Below are 20,150 nucleotides of genomic sequence, written 5' to 3'. Positions count from 1 at the left end.
CTGTCATTTACTTTTGGAGTTAAATGCTTTATTTCTTTCAGCTGGAGATCAATCTGCTGAGGTAGGATTTTCAAGTTCTCCTGCTGATCCTCCTCCAAGTAAATCCCCCTCTATGCCATCTTTGAATCAGACATGGCCAGAGATGAACCAAAGTAGCGAGGTAAGGATAGAAGTCATTCATGGTTCTTGGTTATTTTCTATACTGCCTTACCAAACAAACCAAAACCTTCTACACACATTCCAGAATGTACAGTGACTTATCAATCGAAGCTTAAGTGAACAGATTCTGCAGGAAATTGTACCATATCCCACCAGAAAAGTGGGCTCTGATAAGTGTCCGATGATTATGGGATTGTTTTTCATTGCAATATCAGAGTAACTGCTTTTTATTTGAACAATTATTTCAGCATTATGGTAGCTGTTAAATTGGGCAGGTTTTGTTTTTACAAATTTCCAAACACTCCTTTCTCAGAATTGCTGTACAGGTTTGGAGAGTCGTCCTCCCACTGTCATAAGTAGTGACCACTCTGTACTGTCAGGGGCATGTAGAAGTCAGGATAGCAACACTATTGGGAAGAGATGGATCATAACATATAGTGCAGTTGCCCATAGCAGCCAGTCAGATGGCTTCTTTCAGTTTTCAAATGTCTTTTTAAAATCAAAAGAATCAATCTGGGACATTTTGTCAGTGCACAACTTACAGGTGCCATAAAGCATTACAGTGGAAAACAGAAATAACCTAATTATAAAGCATGGATGTTCCCTAGAGGTCTTTATTACCTTGTGGGGAATGTACTATTTAATAAATGACACTAAATGAAACTAAAATGCATGACATTTATTTAAATGATGAAATACCGTATATAACCAATGATGACCGAAAAATCTGTTAAACAATGGTAAAGCACCCAGGGTTCCCCTCTTCTATGGATGTACATTGTAAGGCACAGATAGTGAATTGACCATATGTGCATTTGCCTTAATTTCAGAAGAGCCTAGGTAGATCATGTAGCTAATATACTGAAAATTGATCAGGAGTTATCCTCTGAGAAATTAGGCACATGGAACAGTTAGAGGAAAGTTGAAAAATAGAGTTTTAAATAAAAAAAATGAGTACTTTTTTGTGGGATTTAACTGTGGAGCCACCATTGGATAGCCCTGTGATGGGGAAAATATACACTGACCAGCCAGAACAGTAAAACCACTGACTTTGGAAGTGAGTATCATTGCTTTGCATGCTTTCTGGGCATCAAAAGAACTGTTGGCTCTTTCAGTTGATGTGTTGGAAGCAGTAACATTGAGCAAGTGTGCGGATCTGAGCAACTTTGACTAAGGCCAAACTCTATTATCTAGACGACTGGTGTCAGAAGACATAATATATCAGTTTGCTGTATAGTTGCAGAATGGTCAGGGTACTCATGCGGAGTACCTACAAATGCACAAATAAAAATCAGAATTTGACTGTGGAGAATAAAAAGAAGCCAGTCTGGATCATGTGGACAAGTGTAGATGTTGCACCATAGGAAAAAGGCAAGCACATAGAGGCAGTGTATGCTCTGGGTAATATTCTGCTGGGAAACCTTAGGTTTCAGCATTTGGCTATGTTCGCACAGTGGAAAACACGGGCAGACATTCCGCAAATAGCAGGCTCTGACAGAATATGCCAGCTCTAGGACCAGTCTGTAATGTGCCATCTCCATGGATGGCAATGCATTTCCGAGTGAATTCCGCCAGAAGATTGACATGTCAATTATTTCAGCAAAGGGACGAATTGGGGCTTCCACTGCAGAAATTCTGCTGTGTGCATGGTGCAGCACAATCCCATTGAAAGCAATGGGATTCTGCTGCAACTGAATTTCCGAGCAGAATTCTGCTCGGAAATTCCGTCGCATGAACATGGCCTTAGTCTGGATGTTGCTTTGACACCTGCCTTAACCTTGTTGCAGACCAAAGTACACTCTTTTATTGCACTGCTATGCCATAGTAGCGGTCTCTTTCGGCAGGCCACTTGCTCAGGAACAGGAGACTCAAGGTGTTGACTTGTTCTCCAAACCAGATCTTAATCCAAGCATTAGTGGAATGTGCTGAAAAAATCAAGTGAGGTCAATGTAGATCCCACTTCACAGCTTACAGGACTTAAAGGGGTACTCTGCTGCTCAGTGTTCGATCCAAACGCTGAGAAGCGTAGTACCCCTTTAAAGACTTGCTGTGATTGTGCCAGATACCACAGGACAGTGGTCTTATAGAGTCCTTCTGAGTCACAGTGGAATGGTGGCACAGTGGGACCCTGCACAATATGGGAACGTGGCTTGAAACCTCTGGCTGGTCAGTGTATATCAACAATTTTTTCTTTTTTAATAAATAGTTTGTGAAAGTGTTTGGTTTATTTAAAATGACATGATTATTTTAAATCCCCAGATCTGACAAAACAACCAGTGTGCTATTTATTGAAAACGATATATGTGTAATTGTGGTTACTGTTGTCCCCGGGTGTGCTAATGCTCTGTACTCCTTATGACTCTGTACTGGGTGATTGTGCATGCTTCCCACTTATTCAGTAAAATAATGAAATATGTATCCTATGTCACTCTTCTCATACACCTTTCTTTCTACTGTCAATCAGTTTTTATCTACATTCACTCCCTTGTCTTAGACTGCACAATGTTAAGATATAATGTAACTATTGAGTCCATTACACACCTCATTGTGCAGTAAAGTGTCACCTCACCTAGAAGCAGGCTCACCATCACACATATAAAAGCATTCTTTTTCCATCAAGCATGTTTCATTATTTTTGTAGATGTGCTTGGTTTGCTTTGTAAATGCTATGATCATATCATCCTATGTATTGCATGATACATAACCCCTGTCCTGGCTGGAGGCCAGTCTTTCAGCTCTTCTTCTATACTAGTGTGTGTGGAAGAAAGCCCAATTCACATATTGTTCTACTTGTCCTCATTTTATTGCACAGTTCTTGTTAACCTGTCTTATTAATCTATATGATATTGATCAGTTTAATCCTTGCAGAGAAATGGATTACACTGACTGGTCTCTCTTGCCAATACCAAAACACAAATCCCATTATAGATATGTGGGAAATGAGGTCTGATTTGTATGTAGTAATCCCACAGTACCTGTACGGTTGGCACAGAACTTGCAGTGTAAGCCATGAATGAGGGTTTGTTTCTGCTCAGATCTCTTCCTCTCCTCTTATCATGCTGACTTGTGTCTCCTCTGTCTGTTCAGCAGTGGGAGACATTTAGCGAACGCTCTTCAAGCTCACAAACTCTGACCCAATTTGATTCTAACATTGCACCAGCTGATCCTGTAAGTCAATCACATAGCTTGCTTGTATGAAATTAATCTATGTATTAACACGTAATTCAGTACAGTGGAGCTCGGGATTCTTTTTGCATGATTCAATGACTGCTTTTAATGGTGGATAAGCCTGATAAATATATTTATTGGATTCCTCTTATGATAGGTTTAATGGGATTTAAAATAAACGAACTTTATTAGAGGATATTAAAAAAAATCATGTATACATACAAATAAACCCATAGACATGGGAAAAAAGAGACAAGTCCAGGAACTGGAACTATGGTGAGGGCTCACATAAGGTAAATAGCAAACATTATCATTATGTATAACAGGAAAGTACAAGTGTACAAAAACTTAGCAGCAAGCTTGATACATACAAATTGAAGAGCAAATAAAAACAGTAAATTACCAAGGGGACAATGGGTATAAAGCAGTGGGCCCTCAGCACCCAACGTTTCGCCAGGGGTTGGCTTCTTCCGGGGATGACACCCCGGAAGAAGCCAACCCCTGGCGAAACGTTCCTGGACTTGTCTCTTTTTTTTCCCCATGTCTATGGGTTTATATGTATGTCTACATGATTTTTTAATATCATCTAATAAAGTTTGTTTATTTTAAATCCCATTAAACGCTTTCTCTTGTTGTATTCATATCTTACCTTGCGTGGGATTTGTCACCCATACATAGGGGGCTATTTATCTTTGACTCTTATGATAGGTGTAGCGTAGTCTTCTGTATATGTAGCAGGAGACCAGCATTTTATTCACTTTGCTATATCTTTGATATATGGAAAAAAACATAACAATTATTATAACCCTCAGTATACAGTTCTGTAATGGATATTAGTTCCATGTGTATGTTCTTATTTAAGAGTGTTTTAAAATATTGCTAAGGTATAATAAAGGCTTCACATTACGGCTCATCTATCACAGACTTGTTGCCCCAGCAAAAAAATGGTAACTATCTTAGGGTACGTTCACACTTACAGGATCTGCTGCATATTTTTTGTGCAGCTCATTTTACTGTTCATTAACATCATTAGGCAGCAAAATCAACTGCAGAACATATGCAGCAGATCCTGTATGTGTGAACGTACCCTTAGGGAGCATTCACACAGTATTACAGTATACATTTGACATATATGCTTGGAAAGCTTCTGGCATATACATCAAATCTATTCATAGGCCTCCAGTAACCAGGCAGAAGCCCAAGGCATATGCTTTTGGCCTTCTTAGACCAGTATACATTGGTGTACTTTGCATCCAGCCCTAAGGAGTATACCGTGCAGTGTATAGTATATCATGCAGAGCCTATGGACAATACTTTATGCATACGTAGTGCTAAATGTTGGAGTCATCCCTTGAAGGTATACATTGGTAAATGTTTCAAATGTTTATCTCCAACATACATTGCATTTGCATTACAAGCTTAAAGGGGCATTCTGGCTTTATACATCTTATTATACAGAATATGTATGATCGCTGGGGACCCCGCGATCTCTGTGCGGCTTGTTGCATTCTGTGCCGGGCGCTGCCTCAGAGACGGGGACGTAACGTCACGGCCACGCCCCCTAATGACGTCACATGACAGCCGTAGTGCCCCCTCCCATAGACATGAATGGAGGGGGTGTGGTGTGATGTCACTAGGGGGCGTGGCCATGATGTCACGGAGGCAGCGCCCGGTATAGTATGCTGGGGGCTGCTCTGAGATCGCATGGGTCCCGGCGCTGGGGATAAGATGCATAAAGCTGGAATACCCCTTTTAATTGTTTTCTTCATATCCTTGTGATTCAGGAAACTATATAAAGGAGTCTAATGTTTACACAAGTCTGTAGAGGTATTCTATGGACAACAATGCATCCAACAGAATCAATAGAGAAATGTTACCTGCTGGAGAGGCCTTCATTGCTTCAGAATAACTTTTCATTTCATTGCCCAGTAAAACACTGTTTTAGATTTGGTTTTTCAGTGTGTATGTAAACTCTTGGCCTTCTTTAACAAAATGATCTAAGAACTAAACTGGCCTTTTAGTTTATAACTAATGTGAAACCATTTATAGCACTACTTTTATATTTTAATGATTGTCAATGTATATGTACAACTGTATACAAGCGTATACAACAGCAGCCATAGGAGCATTATCGATTCATCTGACTCCTAGTGATTAGTGACTATTTTTTTTTTATATATACTGTGCGAATTAAAGTGGTACTCCAGTGTTTAAAAACGTATTTCCTATCCACAGAACATACACCAGCACTGTACTCTTGTATCTCCAGGGGCTCCCATAGAGAATGCATGGAGTGTGTGCTGGCAATTTTGGTGCTCTGTTCTAGAGGTTGCAGGGGTCCTAGAGGTCAGTCATGTGGACAGGGGATATGTTTTTAAATCCTGGAGTACCTCTTTAAAGGGAACCTGTCAACTAAGTGTTACCCTATATAACAAGTGGCAACATGTAATAGAGGTTAATATCATGTGTCCTACCATGCCTGGATGTCTGCTGGCACATCTGTAAATGTGGAGAAAACAACTTTTATTAATGTCATACTCAGTAGCTGACATTTACCATCTTTAGACTGTTTTTTGTCTAAAAAAGGTGCAAGCAGGGTTTATTTGCGCCTTTTTGGTTTACACATTTCTGCTGATTTTGAGTTGCAGTCCTCTGATTTTGGCAATACACATGATATGGAAGGGTCTTATGAAATGCAACTTTTTGTGAAAAGGCGAAAAAAAGGTGCAAAGCCACTGAAAAGTACACCAGTCCAGACTTAGCTTAGCTTTTTGGTGTACTGTATGTGAAGAGTAAAATTTCAGAAAATGGGACCTGCACAAAATGTATTAAATGCTCTGCGACCATTTTAATAAATTTGGTGCTCCTACACATTACCAGCACTGACAAAAAAGGTGTTGAAAAATGCTTAACTTACACCTACAATGATAAATGTAGTCACCAGACATGCAGCTTGCTGAATTAGTTATGGCACCCTGGGCTCTAATCACACCTTTCCAAATATGATGGACAGCCTAGCTATGAGCAATGACATCAGGCCCCGACTCAGTTGCTCAAACCTAGATAGGTGTTAATGGAGCCTAAATAGGTGTGTGATTACAGCCTGAGGAGCCATGGCTACTTCAGCAGCCGCACGCCCAACTGACTACTTAAGCTTCATTTACATACAGCGTGTGACATTTATAAAAGTTGTTTTCTCCACATTTATAGATGTGACAGCAGACATCCAGGCAGGGTAGGACATGTGATATTAACCTCTACTATGTGTCGCCTCTCGTTATATAGGGTAAAACTAGGTGACAGATTCCATATAACTTCTTGCCAGATCTTGCATTATAATTTTGCTGCCCTTAACTGAAAATAATCCCTGCTATAAAGTGTACATGGTATTTCAAGTAATAACTGTATAGGCAGGTAGAAGAAGTAAACCTGCCACTGACTACTTTACCCTACAGTTATGCTGTATAGATCAGTGGTTCTCAACCTTTTTCATGATTGTACCTCCAAAGGGTTAAAGTATGATTGCAGGTACCCCTCGCGCGGAATTTACGCACGAGGGGTACCCACGGACAAAACAAGTCATAAAAGTACTTAATTTCATAATGGCGTGTGCTTACCTATCCAATGTGATACTAATGCAATACTTAATCCCCTTGTGCCATTAATCCCCCTGTACCATTATTCCCCACCCCCTCCCTCTGATCCCCTTTTGCCACTCTCCCCCCTGGGCCATTATTTGAGATACATACAATAACACCCTCCCGTACTGTGGTGTAACATGCTTACCAGGCCTGTGTCTATCCCATTCGGCGGGGGTTGGAGGGCCGCACTGACGGGTAACGTCCTTCTGCGCTGTGCCTGCACGTCCGTGCAACACCTCAGGCCCGGCAGCCACTGCAGCTAATATAAGGTGGCCGCAGCGACTGCAGCGTCCAATCCCCGCTAACAAATACTGGCCAATGCATGGCCGGTATTTGTCAGCAAATTGCTGTACCCCTAGGGGTACACATACCCCTGGTTGAGAACCCCTAGTATAGATGGTTGTCAGAACCTTACGCCCTTCTTATGCTTAGCTTAAAGGAAATCTGCAGCGAAAACCAACTTATCCCCAATACACAGGATACTGGATAAGTGTCTGATTGCGGGGGGTCCGAACGCTGGGACCCCAGCGATCTCCTGCATGGGGTCTGGCTCTGCCGCGGCTCTTCCGTACAGGAGGCGTGTCGGCCACGGCATGAGGTTGTGGCTGACGCCCCACCCTCCTCAATGTATCTCTATGGGAGAGGTGAGGATGCAGCGTTCGTGCCTCCCTGCCTCTCCCATAGAGCTGTATGGAGGGGGGCGTGTCTGTCGAACTCGGTGAGCTCAACTCTATGCGCATCAGCTGGTGCACATTGCGGCAATGTTGGCGCCCCATTCAGGAGATGGGGTGGGGTCCCAGCGGTTGGATCCCTCGTTGTGATCACACTTATCCCATATCCTGTGGATAGGGGATGCTTTTTTTCGCTGCAGATGTCCTTTAAAGTCTTTTTAGTGCCTCCTTTGTCTCCATATTCAGCAGGCAACCTCCTTGATTTACTGTACTTATTGACCCTAACAGAAGAGCATATACAGTGGCACTTGAAGTCCCTTACATCCTCTTTACTGCCATGCAATGTCCTTCAGATTTGTGCGTTTGGCAACTAAAGAACCCGTTACAATCAGAGGGATAAAATCTGTATATCATCTGAGGCATTTGGAGGTTTAGTAAGGGTTACATGGGCACTGCACTGTTATGGCTCTGTACTACACTGTGTGCAAGAGAAGAGTATGTCTAAAGTGGGTTGTAAAGAAAAGGGTAGATTAAATGCTGGGTAATGTACTATAGTAGATTCATAATCATACTATTTAGTACATTCTGCTAGAAGTTATTTGGTGCTTAATGCTCCTTAAAGTTCCATCTAATGGTCCAAAACCTTAAAGGGCTTGTGGCATGCTTGACCATTTGGCTGGTTAGTACTTTAGCATATTCTTACGTACGGTATGTGCATTGATTCACAATTATGTAAACACAAGCATAGAAATTGTTTGATTCCTAGTATTAGACTCTCTGGGAGAATTCTTATAGAATCAGAAGTGCTTTACAAATTTGGCTGTGATTTCATTGTGAGCTTTCACATTCTCAAGCTCATTCCCTTTTTATTAACAGGACACTGCTATAGTTCACCCAGTCCCAATACGGATGACTCCAAGTAAAATTCACCTGCAGGAAATGGAGCTTAAAAGAACTGGAAGCGGTGAGAAATCTTCATATTACATTGGCATGAAGAGAATAATACACTGCTCAAAAAATAAAGGGAACACTAAGATAACACATCCTAGATCTGAATGAATGAACTAATTGTATGAAATACTTTCGTCTTTACATAGTTGAATGTGCTGACAACAAAATCACACAAAAATTAGCAATGGAAATCAAACTTATCAACCCATGGAGGTCTGGATATGGAGTCGCTCAAAATCAAAGTGGAAAACCACACTACAGGCTGATGCATCTTTGATGTAATGTCCTTAAAACTAGTCAAAATGAGGCTCAGTATTGTGTGTGTGGCCTCCACATGCCCGTATGACCTCCCTACAACGCCCGGGCATGCTCCTGATGAGGTGGTGGATGGTCTCCTGAGGGATGTCCTCCCAGACCTGGACTAAATCAGCCAACTCCTGGACAGTTGCTGGTGCAAGGTGGTGGATGGAGCGAGACATTGTGCCAGATGTGCTCTATTGGATTTAGGTCTGAGGAATGGGAGGGCCAATCCAGGAACTGTTGAAACACTCCAGCCACATGAGGTCTAGCATTGTCTTGTGTTAGGAGAAACCCAGGGCAAACTGCACCAGCATATGGTCTCACAAGGAATCTGAGGATCTCATCTTGATACCTAATGACAGTTGGACTACCTCTGGCAAGCACATGGAGGGCTGTGCGGCCCCCCAAAGAAATGCCACCCCACACCAGTACTGACCCACTGCCAAACCGGTCATGCTGGATGGAGGATGTTGCAGGCAGAAGAACGTTCTCCACGGCATCTCCAGACTGTCACGTCTGTCACATGTGCCCAGTGTGAAACTGCTTTAATCTGTGAAGAGCACAGGGCTCCAGTGGTGAATTTGCCATTCGTGGTGTTCTCTGGAAAATGCCAAACATCCTGCATGGTGTTGGGCTGTAAGCACAGCCCCCACCTGTGGAAGTCAGGCCCTCATACCACCCTCATGGAGTCTGTTTCTGAGTGTTTGAGTGGACACATGCACATTTGTGGCCTGCTGGAGGTCATTTTGCAGGGCTCTGGCAGTGCTCCTCCTTGCACAAAGGCGGCGGTAGCGGTCCTGTGCCCTCCTACGGCCTCCTCCACGTCTCCGGATGTACTGGCCTGTCTCCTGGTAGCGCCTCCATGCTCTGGACACTACGCTGAAAGACACAGCAAACCTTCTTGCCACAGCTCGCATTGATGTGCCATCCTGGATGAGCTGCACGACCTGAGCCACTTGTGTGGGTTGTAGACTCCGTCTCATGCTACCTCTAGAGTGAAAGCATTTCAATAATCAAAATTAGCATATGCAGTTGCAATCTATGTATTTGCTTCAGGCATTTGTTGTCTTATTGTGTGTGACATATAAGCTTGATAAATTTCCAAGAGTGATTCCACCCTTTCTTCTTATTTGGGCCTGTCCATGCTGCTGAATCACTGCCCAGAGATATTTTGGGCCAATATTCTTACTGCAGTGGGCAGTAGGACCCCGCAGATGTGCCCCATCTCCTTAGACTGCATCTCTTTTGGCAGAATTTAGCCAAATGAATTAGCATGTTCATTCTTTTGCCAGGTCCTAAATCTTGAATTTTTGTAGTGTGAATGCTGCAGCAGAATCCCATTGAATTCAATTGAACTCTGTAGCGAGCTGAATTTTGTCTGTGGAAATGTAGTAGTATGAATGGGCCCTAACACCTTTACATGTGCCCATTGGTATTGCTTCTAGAATGGGGCCAAGCTGCAATTTTATATCGTTGTGGCCAAAAGTCTTGAGACTGACTCCAATTTTGGTTTTCAAAGTTTGCTGCTTTAAATCTTTTTATTCAGATGTTTCTATGGTATATTGAAGTAAAATGTATAAGGATTTCATCCAGCATGCCAGGGTGTATTGCAGATGTCTTGAAAATGAAGGGTCAACACTGTAAATGGTAAATCTTTGTATAAACTTGATCAGGGCTGCGAATAATTGATTGGTTAGACGATTTATTCTTTCGATTAATCGACTAGTCAGATAAAAATATACATAGTGGAGAAGAAGATAATTAAAGGGTTATTCCAGGAAAAAACTTTATATATATATATATATATATATATATATATATATATATATATATATATATAATCTATCTCAACTGTCATCAGAGAGCACTTAGACAGAAAAGAACAACTCAATTTCAGCAGCTCATAACAGGAAAAAAACAACAACAAAAAAACTTGTCCTAGTGACTAAAGCGGAACACAATCTACTTGTCCCTCATGACGATCCGCTAGACCACCAGGGATGGTTAAAAGATCCCTTTAGATCATCGCTGTCAAAGTTGACAGCAGTGTCTAAAGGGTTAATAGCTGCCCGCTATTAGCGGCGGCCCCCGGCTACTGAAATCAGCCGGGGGCTGCCGAGTATGGAGCTGGCAGGAGTAATGGGGCCTGCTCCATACAACCTGAGAGCCGGTGTGTGTGGGGGGAAGTCGGTCCGGCCCTGCTTGCCCGATTCAGGGCTAAATCTATTAAAAATTCACCTGCCTGGTGCCCGGAACTACAAATCTGTTTAACTTTCTGGAGCCAGTTGATTGAGATATTTAAAAAAAGTTTTGTTTTTTTCCTGGATAACCCCTGTAAGATAACAATTAGGTTGACAACTATTTTCATAATCTATTTAGTTGCTGATTAATCGATTCGTTTTTAGCCCTAAACTTGATGCATTTGTCAATACAAGATTAAAAACTTAAGAATTTTATGAGTTTTTAAACTTTTATTGACCAATACTTCAAGTTCATGCAAAGACTCAATGTTTACATTAATAACACCACTTTTTCAAGCTGTCTGCATTACACCCTGGCATGTCGGATGCAATGCTTATACTTGTACTTCAGTATACCATAGAAGTGTCAGACTAAAACATCTAAAAACCCTGAAGCAGCAAAAATTGTGAAAAACTAATTTGTGTTAGTCTCAAAACCTTTGTCCATTGGCCCAGAGTTCTCAGTCTGCCTGAAATAAAAAAAAAAAGTCTGGTTTTGCCGATAACCAATCACAGTTCAGCTTTCATATCTGAATAAGCTCTGGTTAAAATGAAAGATGAGCTGTGATTGGTTGTTATGGGCAAAACCATACCGTTCAGTATCGGTCAATGTGTGGACAGAGGTTTTAAAAAGAAAGCAACCATGTCCTTCTTCTAATTCTAGACAACCCCTTTAAGCCATCTGCTACAGCTTGTCAGGCTATTCACATATTTGGTCTACTTGTATTTTCTAGATTCTGCCAACCCCACGAGTCCTATACATGTAAAGCCACAAGAACTTCCAGAGGAAAGCTCTTCAGTTATATTTGTTCCAGTTGGTAAGCAATGGCTTGTGTTTGACTTATCTATTATATTCTACCAGCCTTTAAGCTTCTCTGTTCAGTCTAAGCTCCTGAACTGTTGAGACTCCTTCGTACTGCACTTTCTGTATGTTTTCAAGTACGGTAATATTGGGATGTCATATGCCCCTAAAAACAAGCTGTATTTCTAGTGAACTACTAATTTTTCATTGTATGTATGTTTTTTTCTTTTCTGTTATTAGTTTACATTCACTATTGGTAATACGGGGTACATGATATTTAAAATCATCTAAGCACAGACTATGAATTAATATTCCATACAGCACTCTGTGTGGGCAGAAGATGTGCTGAGTTAAAGCTGACCCAGATAAGTACTTATTGCACAAAAATAAGAATTGAAACACCAACACCAGCACCAGTTACAGGAGAAAAAAAAGTATACCTTTGCTGATGCACTATTTGAAGTGATCGTTTAAGGTACTGCTACTACAATTAGTTCATCAAGAAGACAGAAGTGAAAGGATGCACTCACTCTGGGGTCTTGATAGCAGAAGATTTTATTTCATCAACGGTGTGACACGCAGACGGGTAGGCGCAGAGGAGCAACCTCGCAGCAACAAGCTGTTTCCTGCGCACAAGGCTCACTTCTTCGGGCTGCGATCAGCAGCCCGAAGAAGTGCGCCTTGTGCGCAGGAAACAGCTTGTCGCTGCGAGGTTGCTTCTCTGCGCCTACCGTGATTGGCGCAACTTTGCAGTACTTTGTATCTACCACTACATATGGTACAGTTATTAGGGGAGGTGTTCAGTGGTAAAACCAAAGAGCTCCTATTAATATTTAAAGGAAAACTGTCACATGTTTTGTCCCGCACTATCCACAGGTACCTGTGAATAGTGCGGGAGACGCTGAACAATTTGAGTCCTACCTTGCCCGGATCCGCTGCGCTGTTTGCCCGTTACAGGTCTTTTTCTGTGTATTAAAATTGCCACTTAACTGGCAAAGGCGGGGTTACTGCCTACAACTGCCACTGTGTTGTAACCGCCGCCCTGCCCGCAGCACCACCCGGCTAATGAATATTCATATATTGCCTTACTATGTTGTCTCCTATCGGCCGAGTCCCGGACGCTACTGCGCATGTGCGGGATTTCTCACTACACCCGGAAGCGGTCTTCAGTGCTGCTTAATTCGTCCGGAGCAGCGCTGAAGTAAGGGTGTAGGCAGTTTGAGACTTGGCCGATATGAGACAACATAGTAAGACAATATATGAATATTCATTAGCCGGGCGGTGCTGCGGGCAGGGCGGCGGTTACAACACAGTGGCAGTTGTAGGCAGTAACCCCGCCTTTGCCAGTTAAGTGCTAATTTTAATACACAGAAAAAGACCTGTAACGGGCAAACGGCGCAGCGGATCCGGGCAAGGTAGGACTCAAATTGTTCAGCGTCTCCCGCACTATCCACAGGTACTTGTGGATAGTGCGGGACAAAACATGGGACAGTTTTCCTTTAAAGCTTCCCATGGTAGTTAATGTCCCCCTTTTCGATACTAGTAAAAGAAAATGCCTTCCAGTACCCTTCTTCAGCATTCACTGGTCTCATTAAGCCGCCTTAATGAACGCAGAAGGCCACCTTCCTCCGATAACATAGCCATCCTTTATATACTCCATTTCTTTTTGCTCCTTGATGTGCTTCTTGATGCTAGGGATGATAAATGACAAGCATCCTATGATGGCCAATATGGGCTATCTTTGTCTGGCATTGCTGCTGCAGGGAGGGATGGAGATTGGTGCTGTTAGTAAAAGAAGCTGACTGAAGCGCCCAGATATCAAATGTAACACCTGATAGCCAGGGATGACTTTTTAGTTGAGCTTTTATTTTGTTCAGCCCTTGTGCAGGGCCATTGGTTTCCTGCCATCACACGGCAGGACAAATTCCTGTAGGATCTCTCAGAACTCCACAGTTCTCTATTATATATATATTTTTTATATGTATAAATGTACCTATACAGTAAGAATTGGGTTCCGGTGTTGGTATTCACTGTTTAATAGTACAATAGCACACATCTTGCACTAGGCGTAATGATTTTTGTTTTGCACACACTGTTCCTTTAACTGTATACCTTTTCACAGCACCTGATGACACCTGGGTCATTTTCTTAGAATAAGCCAGACCCATCAATGTTTTTCTTATTTTTCAATATTTCCACTTTTTCATTTATCTGTTTCCATCACTGCCTAATTCGGGTTTTACGTTATCTAAGCCTTTTTTTTTGTATGTTTTGCAGCAGATGGCTATAGCAGTTCAGACAGTTATAACTCTGATCCTGAAGAGATTGGAAATGTGGTTACAAGGCAGCGGTGAGTAGTAATTGCTTTTGTCTTCTTGTGTTGCAAGAGTCATTATTGTTGCAACTGCTGGAGTCCCAGAGAGGTAACCCTTGTGATGCTATGGATTTCTCCAGTACCTAGGACTGGTTCTTCTATGGGACTAATAAAGGACAGAAGATTGTGTACCACCCTTGTTAGCTCATTCCTGAGGTGTGCCATAACATTTTTCAAGCAGGTCATATACATAGGTATTGTAATGCATATTAAAAATGAAAGTAAATAAAACTCTAATGGTCTAATAGTCCTTTGGGGGACTAAATAAAAAAAAAAAAAAAATGTGAATACGGTCTATAATAGCTTATTTAAAAAAAACTACACACATGAAAATTAAACTTTTTCTAGTTTTTCTAAATATGTAACTGTGTATCTATCAGATAATCAAACAAATGCAGTTTTCAACTGATTGCTTCCCCCCCCCCCCCCCACATAATAAATGAAACTATCTGAAGCTTTTTGCCCCCATGTGAAAAAAGTAATTGCCCCTTAACTACGCAGGATGTAAACGTATGTCCTGGTGCGGTGGTAATTGACACACCAGGACGTACGTTTACATCCTGTACGTGACTTAAAACACCAAAGTGGTGCTCGCTTCGTACGTGGCAGGTCCCAGCTTCTATCAGCAGGCAGGGACTGGCGAGTAATGGTGGACCTAAGCGATGGCGCTGATGTCCGCCATTAACCCCTCAAATGCCGTCATTAATACAGATCATGGCATCTGCGGCTGTGTGGTCAGTAAAACAGATGATCGCCCGCAGGGATCACATTATCCAGCATGGCGGCCAGAGGTCCCCTCACCTGCCTCCATCCGTCTCCAGGGGTCTGCTGCTTTTTTTTTTTGTCACAGCATATTCCCAAAAAATGTATAAAAAAATTTGCTAAATCTTATATACACAAATGTGGTATCAGTACAAATCAGGGCGAATTTTTTTTTGCCTATATAAGTTATAGGTCGTCAAAATAGAGATATTTTAACTCCTTTAGGACATAGGGCGTACCTGTACGCCCTACACCCGGTCCCGGTGTTTAAAACGGGGTCACGCCGTGACCCGGGCATCACACCGGGTCGGTCCCGGCTGCTAATCATAGCCGGGACCCTGGGCTAACGTTGTGCCGCGCGCATCTCGGCATCGTTGTGCCGCTTGCTGTTAACCCTTCAGATGCGGCGATCAAAGTTGACCGCCGCCTCTGAAAGCGAAAGTAAACGCTTCTCGGCAGCTCAGTCGGGCTGATCGAGACATCGCAATAAAATCACGATGTTCCGATCAGCTGGGACGCAGGCGGAGGTCTCCTTACCGGTCTCCGCGGTGTCCGATCGTCGATTGATTGCTCCAAGCCTGAGCTACAGGCTTGAGCAATCGAGCCCCTATCTGACTGATCCGTGCAAAGCTATGGCTCTGCAGGGATCAGCATAGGAGATCAGTGTGTGCAGTGCTATAGATCCCTATGGGAGCTGTAGCACTGCAAAAAAAAAGTTAACAAAGGTCATTTAACCCCTTCCCTAATAAAAGTTTGAATCACCCCCCTTTTTCCATAAAAAAAACTGTGTAAATAAACATATGTGGTATCGCCGCGTGCGAAAATGTCCGAACTATAAAAATATATTGTTAATTAAATTGCACGGTCAATGGCGTGCGCGCAAAAAAAATTCCAAAGTTCAAAATAGTGTATTTTTGGTCACTTTTTATATCATGAAGAATTGAATAAAAAGCGATCAAAAAGTCCGATCAATAAAAAAATGGTGCCGATAAAAACTTAAGAACACGGCGCAAAAAAATCAGTCCTCATACTGGCCCGTACGCGGAAAAATAAAAAAGTTGTAGGGGTTAGAAGATGAGAATTTTTAACATACATTTTCCTGCATGTAATTGTGATTTTTTTTCCGACCTATATAAGTAGGGTATCATTTTAATCGTATGGACCTACAGAATAAAGATAAGGTGTTATTTTTACAAAAAAATGTATTACGTAGAAACGGAAGCCCCCAAAACAAAATGAAATTTTTTCTTCAATTTTGTCGCACAATGAATTTTTTTTCCCGTTTCGCTGTGGATTTTTTGGTAAAATGACTAATGTCACTGCAAAGTAGAATTGGTTGCGCAAAAAATAAGCCATAATATGGAATTTTATGTGCAAAATTGAAAGCGTTATGATTTTTAGAAGGTGATGAGGAAAAAATGTAAATGCAAAAACGGAAAAACCTTGCGTCCTTAAGGGGTTAAACGTACTAATTTGGTTACAAAAAACTTTTTTTTTTTTTCTTTTAGCAGTACAATATTGGAAAAGTAGTAATTTTGGGTATCGTTTTAATTGTATTGACCCACAGAATTAAGAAAACATGTAATTTTTACCGTAAATTGTACAGAGTGAAAATGAAACCTTCCAAAATTGCGGTTTTCTTAAAAATGTTGCCACACAAATAGTATTTATTTTGGTTGCACCACACATTTTATGGTAAAATAAGTGATGTCATTACAAAAGGACAACTGGTTGTGCAAAAAACAAGCCCTCATACTAGTCTGTGAATAAAAATATAAGTTATGATTTTTAGAAGGAGAGGAGGAAAAAACGAGTCCTTAAGGGGTTATGAAATAATTGCAAAAAAACTATTCTAAACATGCTGTGGATTCCACTCACCAGTCTGTCTTTATGTATTTCAGCCAGAAAAAAAATGAATTTCCAGTACACTGGTATCCATATACCCCATTTAGTAGTGGTTAGAGATGAGCGAACTTACAGTAAATTCGATTCGTCACAAACTTCTCGGCAGTTGATGACTTATCCTGCATAAATGAGTTCAGCTTTCAGGTGGTCCCGTGGGCTGGAAAAGGTGGATACAGTCCTAGAAGACTCTTTCCTAGGACTGTATCCACCTTTTCCAGCCCACCGGAGCACCTGAAAGCTGAACTAATTTATGCAGGATAAGGCATCAACTGCCGAGCCGAGAAGTTCGTGACCAATCGAATTTACTGTAAGTTCGCTCATCTCTAGTAGCGGTGCCTTACTACTTTTCAGCTCATTCTGAACTGCATTTCCTGGAAGTCTATGCTTCTCCCAGCCACCATAAAAAGTTTCAACATTAATATATATGTAAATATTATTATTATTTTTTTTTTTATGGGAAACCACTTTAAGTCCAAAATGAGCAACATTTAGGGCATTTTCATGAGCCAATTATGATGCTCTGTGCAGACTAGTGTGTCACTTTAAAAACATTTGTTGTGTCCTAGAGACATGTGAAAAGTTTCCATCGGTCCGGGTCTTCGTACTTAGAACTGTTACATATTGCAGGGAGAATGCATGGCTTTTCATGTCTCTGCCCAGCTCCCTGTGATCTCAGTCTCTGCATTATACGGGCATCATAGATTTCTAATGGAGACCATGTCCAGCAGTGAGCACAAAGTCGTGCAGCTGACTTTATTTTTTATTTGTTTTATTGTAACAATAAAAAAAACACCAGTTACATGGTCAAACATTAAGTACAAAATAGACAATAGCATGTCAATAACATACAATACACATCAGTATGTATGAGAAATCCATCCAACTGCATAGGTGCAGATACTACTCAGAAATGACCGGCAACAGTAGTAATAAATAAAACATAACAAAGTAAACATACATAAAAACTGAAATCTCCGTCCACCCATACCTGCAAGCAGTATAAGACAAAATGTCTAGTAAAGAATATATCACTAAGCAGCCCATGAAGCATAAAGAGGGTACCCAAAGACTGACTAATAAAAGGGTGGGATAGAGACAGCATATACAAGGTCATTGAAGGGATCGAGGAGGGCAAACTCCGTACCTCAGCAGCTGTACATTGGGTGACATCTCACACATGTTCAGACATCCTTTGTTCTTCATCCCAGTTTATAGATGATAGTTTGGCTGGACAATATTATATCTATTATATCTGTACAGTATGACCAGATGTTTTCCCCCTTTTTTATTAAACAGAGCAGGAAGGTCACATACCCAGTTTTCATTGTGCTGTGGCACAAAGCCATGCCACTACTACACAGAAAGAAACATAGCAACATGTCTAAGAATTAACCTTCTATAAACCCTATAGTTTAAGAATAGACAGCCTTATCACAGACTACCAGCTAGACCACTCCAGTAGGCAGCATGAATTTTTATTGCCCCAGCTTTAAGAGCCATTATAGGCAGAAGTTGGTCAAAGAGGTAGGCACCAGTATCTATTTTCTAGGATCATTAGCTGCTGTTTGTTTGTTTCCGTGACTTGTCTAACTCTGTTTATAGTTGATATATAGCATCAGTATAAATAGAAGAGTAAGACGTTGCTGTGTTTTTTTTTTATTTTTTGCTTCAAATCACCTAGAGTAACAGACTCTATTAGCTCCCAGAGCTGCCTCCCAAGTTTTGCTGGTTATTATTGGAGACAATCATCTAGTGCATTATTAATGCCCATCAATAACTTTTTCCCATAACATAATAGTTCAGCAGTTATATTTCATACATGAGTATTATACATTTAAATCTCCCTAACATTATATACCGTATATACTCTAGTATAAGCTGACCCGAGTATAAGCCGAGACCCCTAATTTCAACCCAAAATCCCAGGAAAAGTTATTGACTCGAGTATAAGCCTAGGGTGGGAAATAACATTAACATCCTCATTATCATCACCGCCTGCCATCATCCAGACCCTCGTCATCATCCCCTTGTCATCATCCCACACATCCCCCCCGTCATCATCCCACACATCCCCCCCCGTCATCATCCCACACATCCCCCCCCTTCATCATCCCCTTGTCATCATCCCCACCCCCCTTCATCTTCCCCTTGTAATCATCCCACACTCACCCCTTCATCATCCCCTTGTCATCATCCCCACCCCCCTTCATCATCCCCCCCCCTTCATCATCCCCTTGTCATCATCCCCACCCCCCTTCATCATCCTCTTCTCATCATCCGCCCTCAGTGGTCTTCAACCTGCGGACCTCCAGAGGTTTCAAAACTACAACTCCCAGCAAGCCCGGGCAGCCATCGGCTGTCCGGGCTTGCTGGGAGTTGTAGTTTTGAAACCTCCGGAGGTCCGCAGGTTGAAGACCACTGCGGCCTTCGACATCATCCAGCCCCTTCTCGACCCCCTTTAGTTCTGTACAGTACTCACCTCCGCTCGGCGCTGGTCCGGTGCTGCAGGGCTGTCCGGAGAGGAGGTGGTCCGGTGGGATAGTGGTTCCGGGCTGCTATCTTCACCGGGGGCGCCTCTTCTCCGCGCTTCCGGCCCGGAATAGAGGCGTTGCCTTGACAATGACGCAGAAGTACGTTGGCAATGAACGTACCTCTGCGTCGTTGTCAAGGCAACGTGACTATTCTGGGGCCGGGCCCGAAGCGCTTAGAAGAGGCCTCCCCGGTGAAGATAGCAGCCCGGAACCACTATCCCACCGGACCACCTCCTCTCCGGACAGCACCAGACCAGCGCCGAGCAGAGGTGAGTACTGTACAGAACTAAAGGGGGTGAGAGGGGGGCTGGATGATGTCGAAGGCCGCAGTGGTCTTCAACCTGCGGACCTCCGGAGGTTTCAAAACTACAACTCCCAGCAAGCCCTGACAGCCGATGGCTGCCCGGGCTTGCTGGGAGTTGTAGTTTTGAAACCTCTGGAGGTCCGCAGGTTGAAGACCACTGCGGGTGGAGAGTTCACTCGAGTATAAGCCGAGGGGGGTGTTTTCAGCACGAAAAATCGTGCTGAAAAACTCGGCTTATACTCGAGTATATACGGTATGTTATAACCACGCATTTAAAGTACTACTGAAATACAAGGGTTTTATCTGCCATGGGCTGTTAACCAAACAATTTTAAGGGGCTCC

The 20,150-nt window shown here is 42.3% G+C and overlaps 1 protein-coding gene and 1 long non-coding RNA gene across 11 annotated transcripts in view; one reads left to right on the top strand and one right to left on the bottom strand.

Annotated features, from left to right (window-relative positions):
• LOC130362351 (uncharacterized) overlaps positions 1-6,505 on the bottom strand; it is a 60,375-nt gene extending 53,870 nt beyond the window's left edge. The window contains exons 1-4 of one of the 7 annotated variants that reach the window (XR_008891373.1): positions 6,251-6,505; positions 5,802-5,826; positions 3,977-4,095; positions 230-3,325 (exon numbers count right to left, since the gene is read on the bottom strand). This is a non-coding gene — a long non-coding RNA (uncharacterized LOC130362351). Of the gene's footprint in view, positions 1-229; positions 3,326-3,976; positions 4,096-5,801; positions 5,827-6,244 lie in introns of those variants that run through there. The other 6 variants (XR_008891369.1, XR_008891372.1, XR_008891371.1 and 3 more) reach the window with 6 other exon arrangements.
• REPS1 (RALBP1 associated Eps domain containing 1) overlaps positions 1-20,150 on the top strand; it is a 117,385-nt gene that overhangs the window by 70,808 nt on the left and 26,427 nt on the right. For 2 of the 4 annotated variants that reach the window (XM_056566679.1, XM_056566681.1), the window contains exons 9-13: positions 42-160; positions 3,247-3,327; positions 8,516-8,603; positions 11,865-11,948; positions 14,210-14,282. In XM_056566679.1, coding sequence (XP_056422654.1) covers positions 42-160; positions 3,247-3,327; positions 8,516-8,603; positions 11,865-11,948; positions 14,210-14,282 — 445 coding nt within the window. The remainder of the gene's footprint in view (positions 1-41; positions 161-3,246; positions 3,328-8,515; positions 8,604-11,864; positions 11,949-14,209; positions 14,283-20,150) is intronic. The other 2 variants (XM_056566680.1, XM_056566682.1) reach the window with 2 other exon arrangements.

The sequence above is a fragment of the Hyla sarda genome, chromosome 3, assembly GCF_029499605.1.
Source record: "Hyla sarda isolate aHylSar1 chromosome 3, aHylSar1.hap1, whole genome shotgun sequence".
In the NCBI taxonomy this organism is placed as follows: domain Eukaryota; kingdom Metazoa; phylum Chordata; class Amphibia; order Anura; family Hylidae; genus Hyla; species Hyla sarda.
This window is presented reverse-complemented; position numbering and strand designations above follow the sequence as displayed.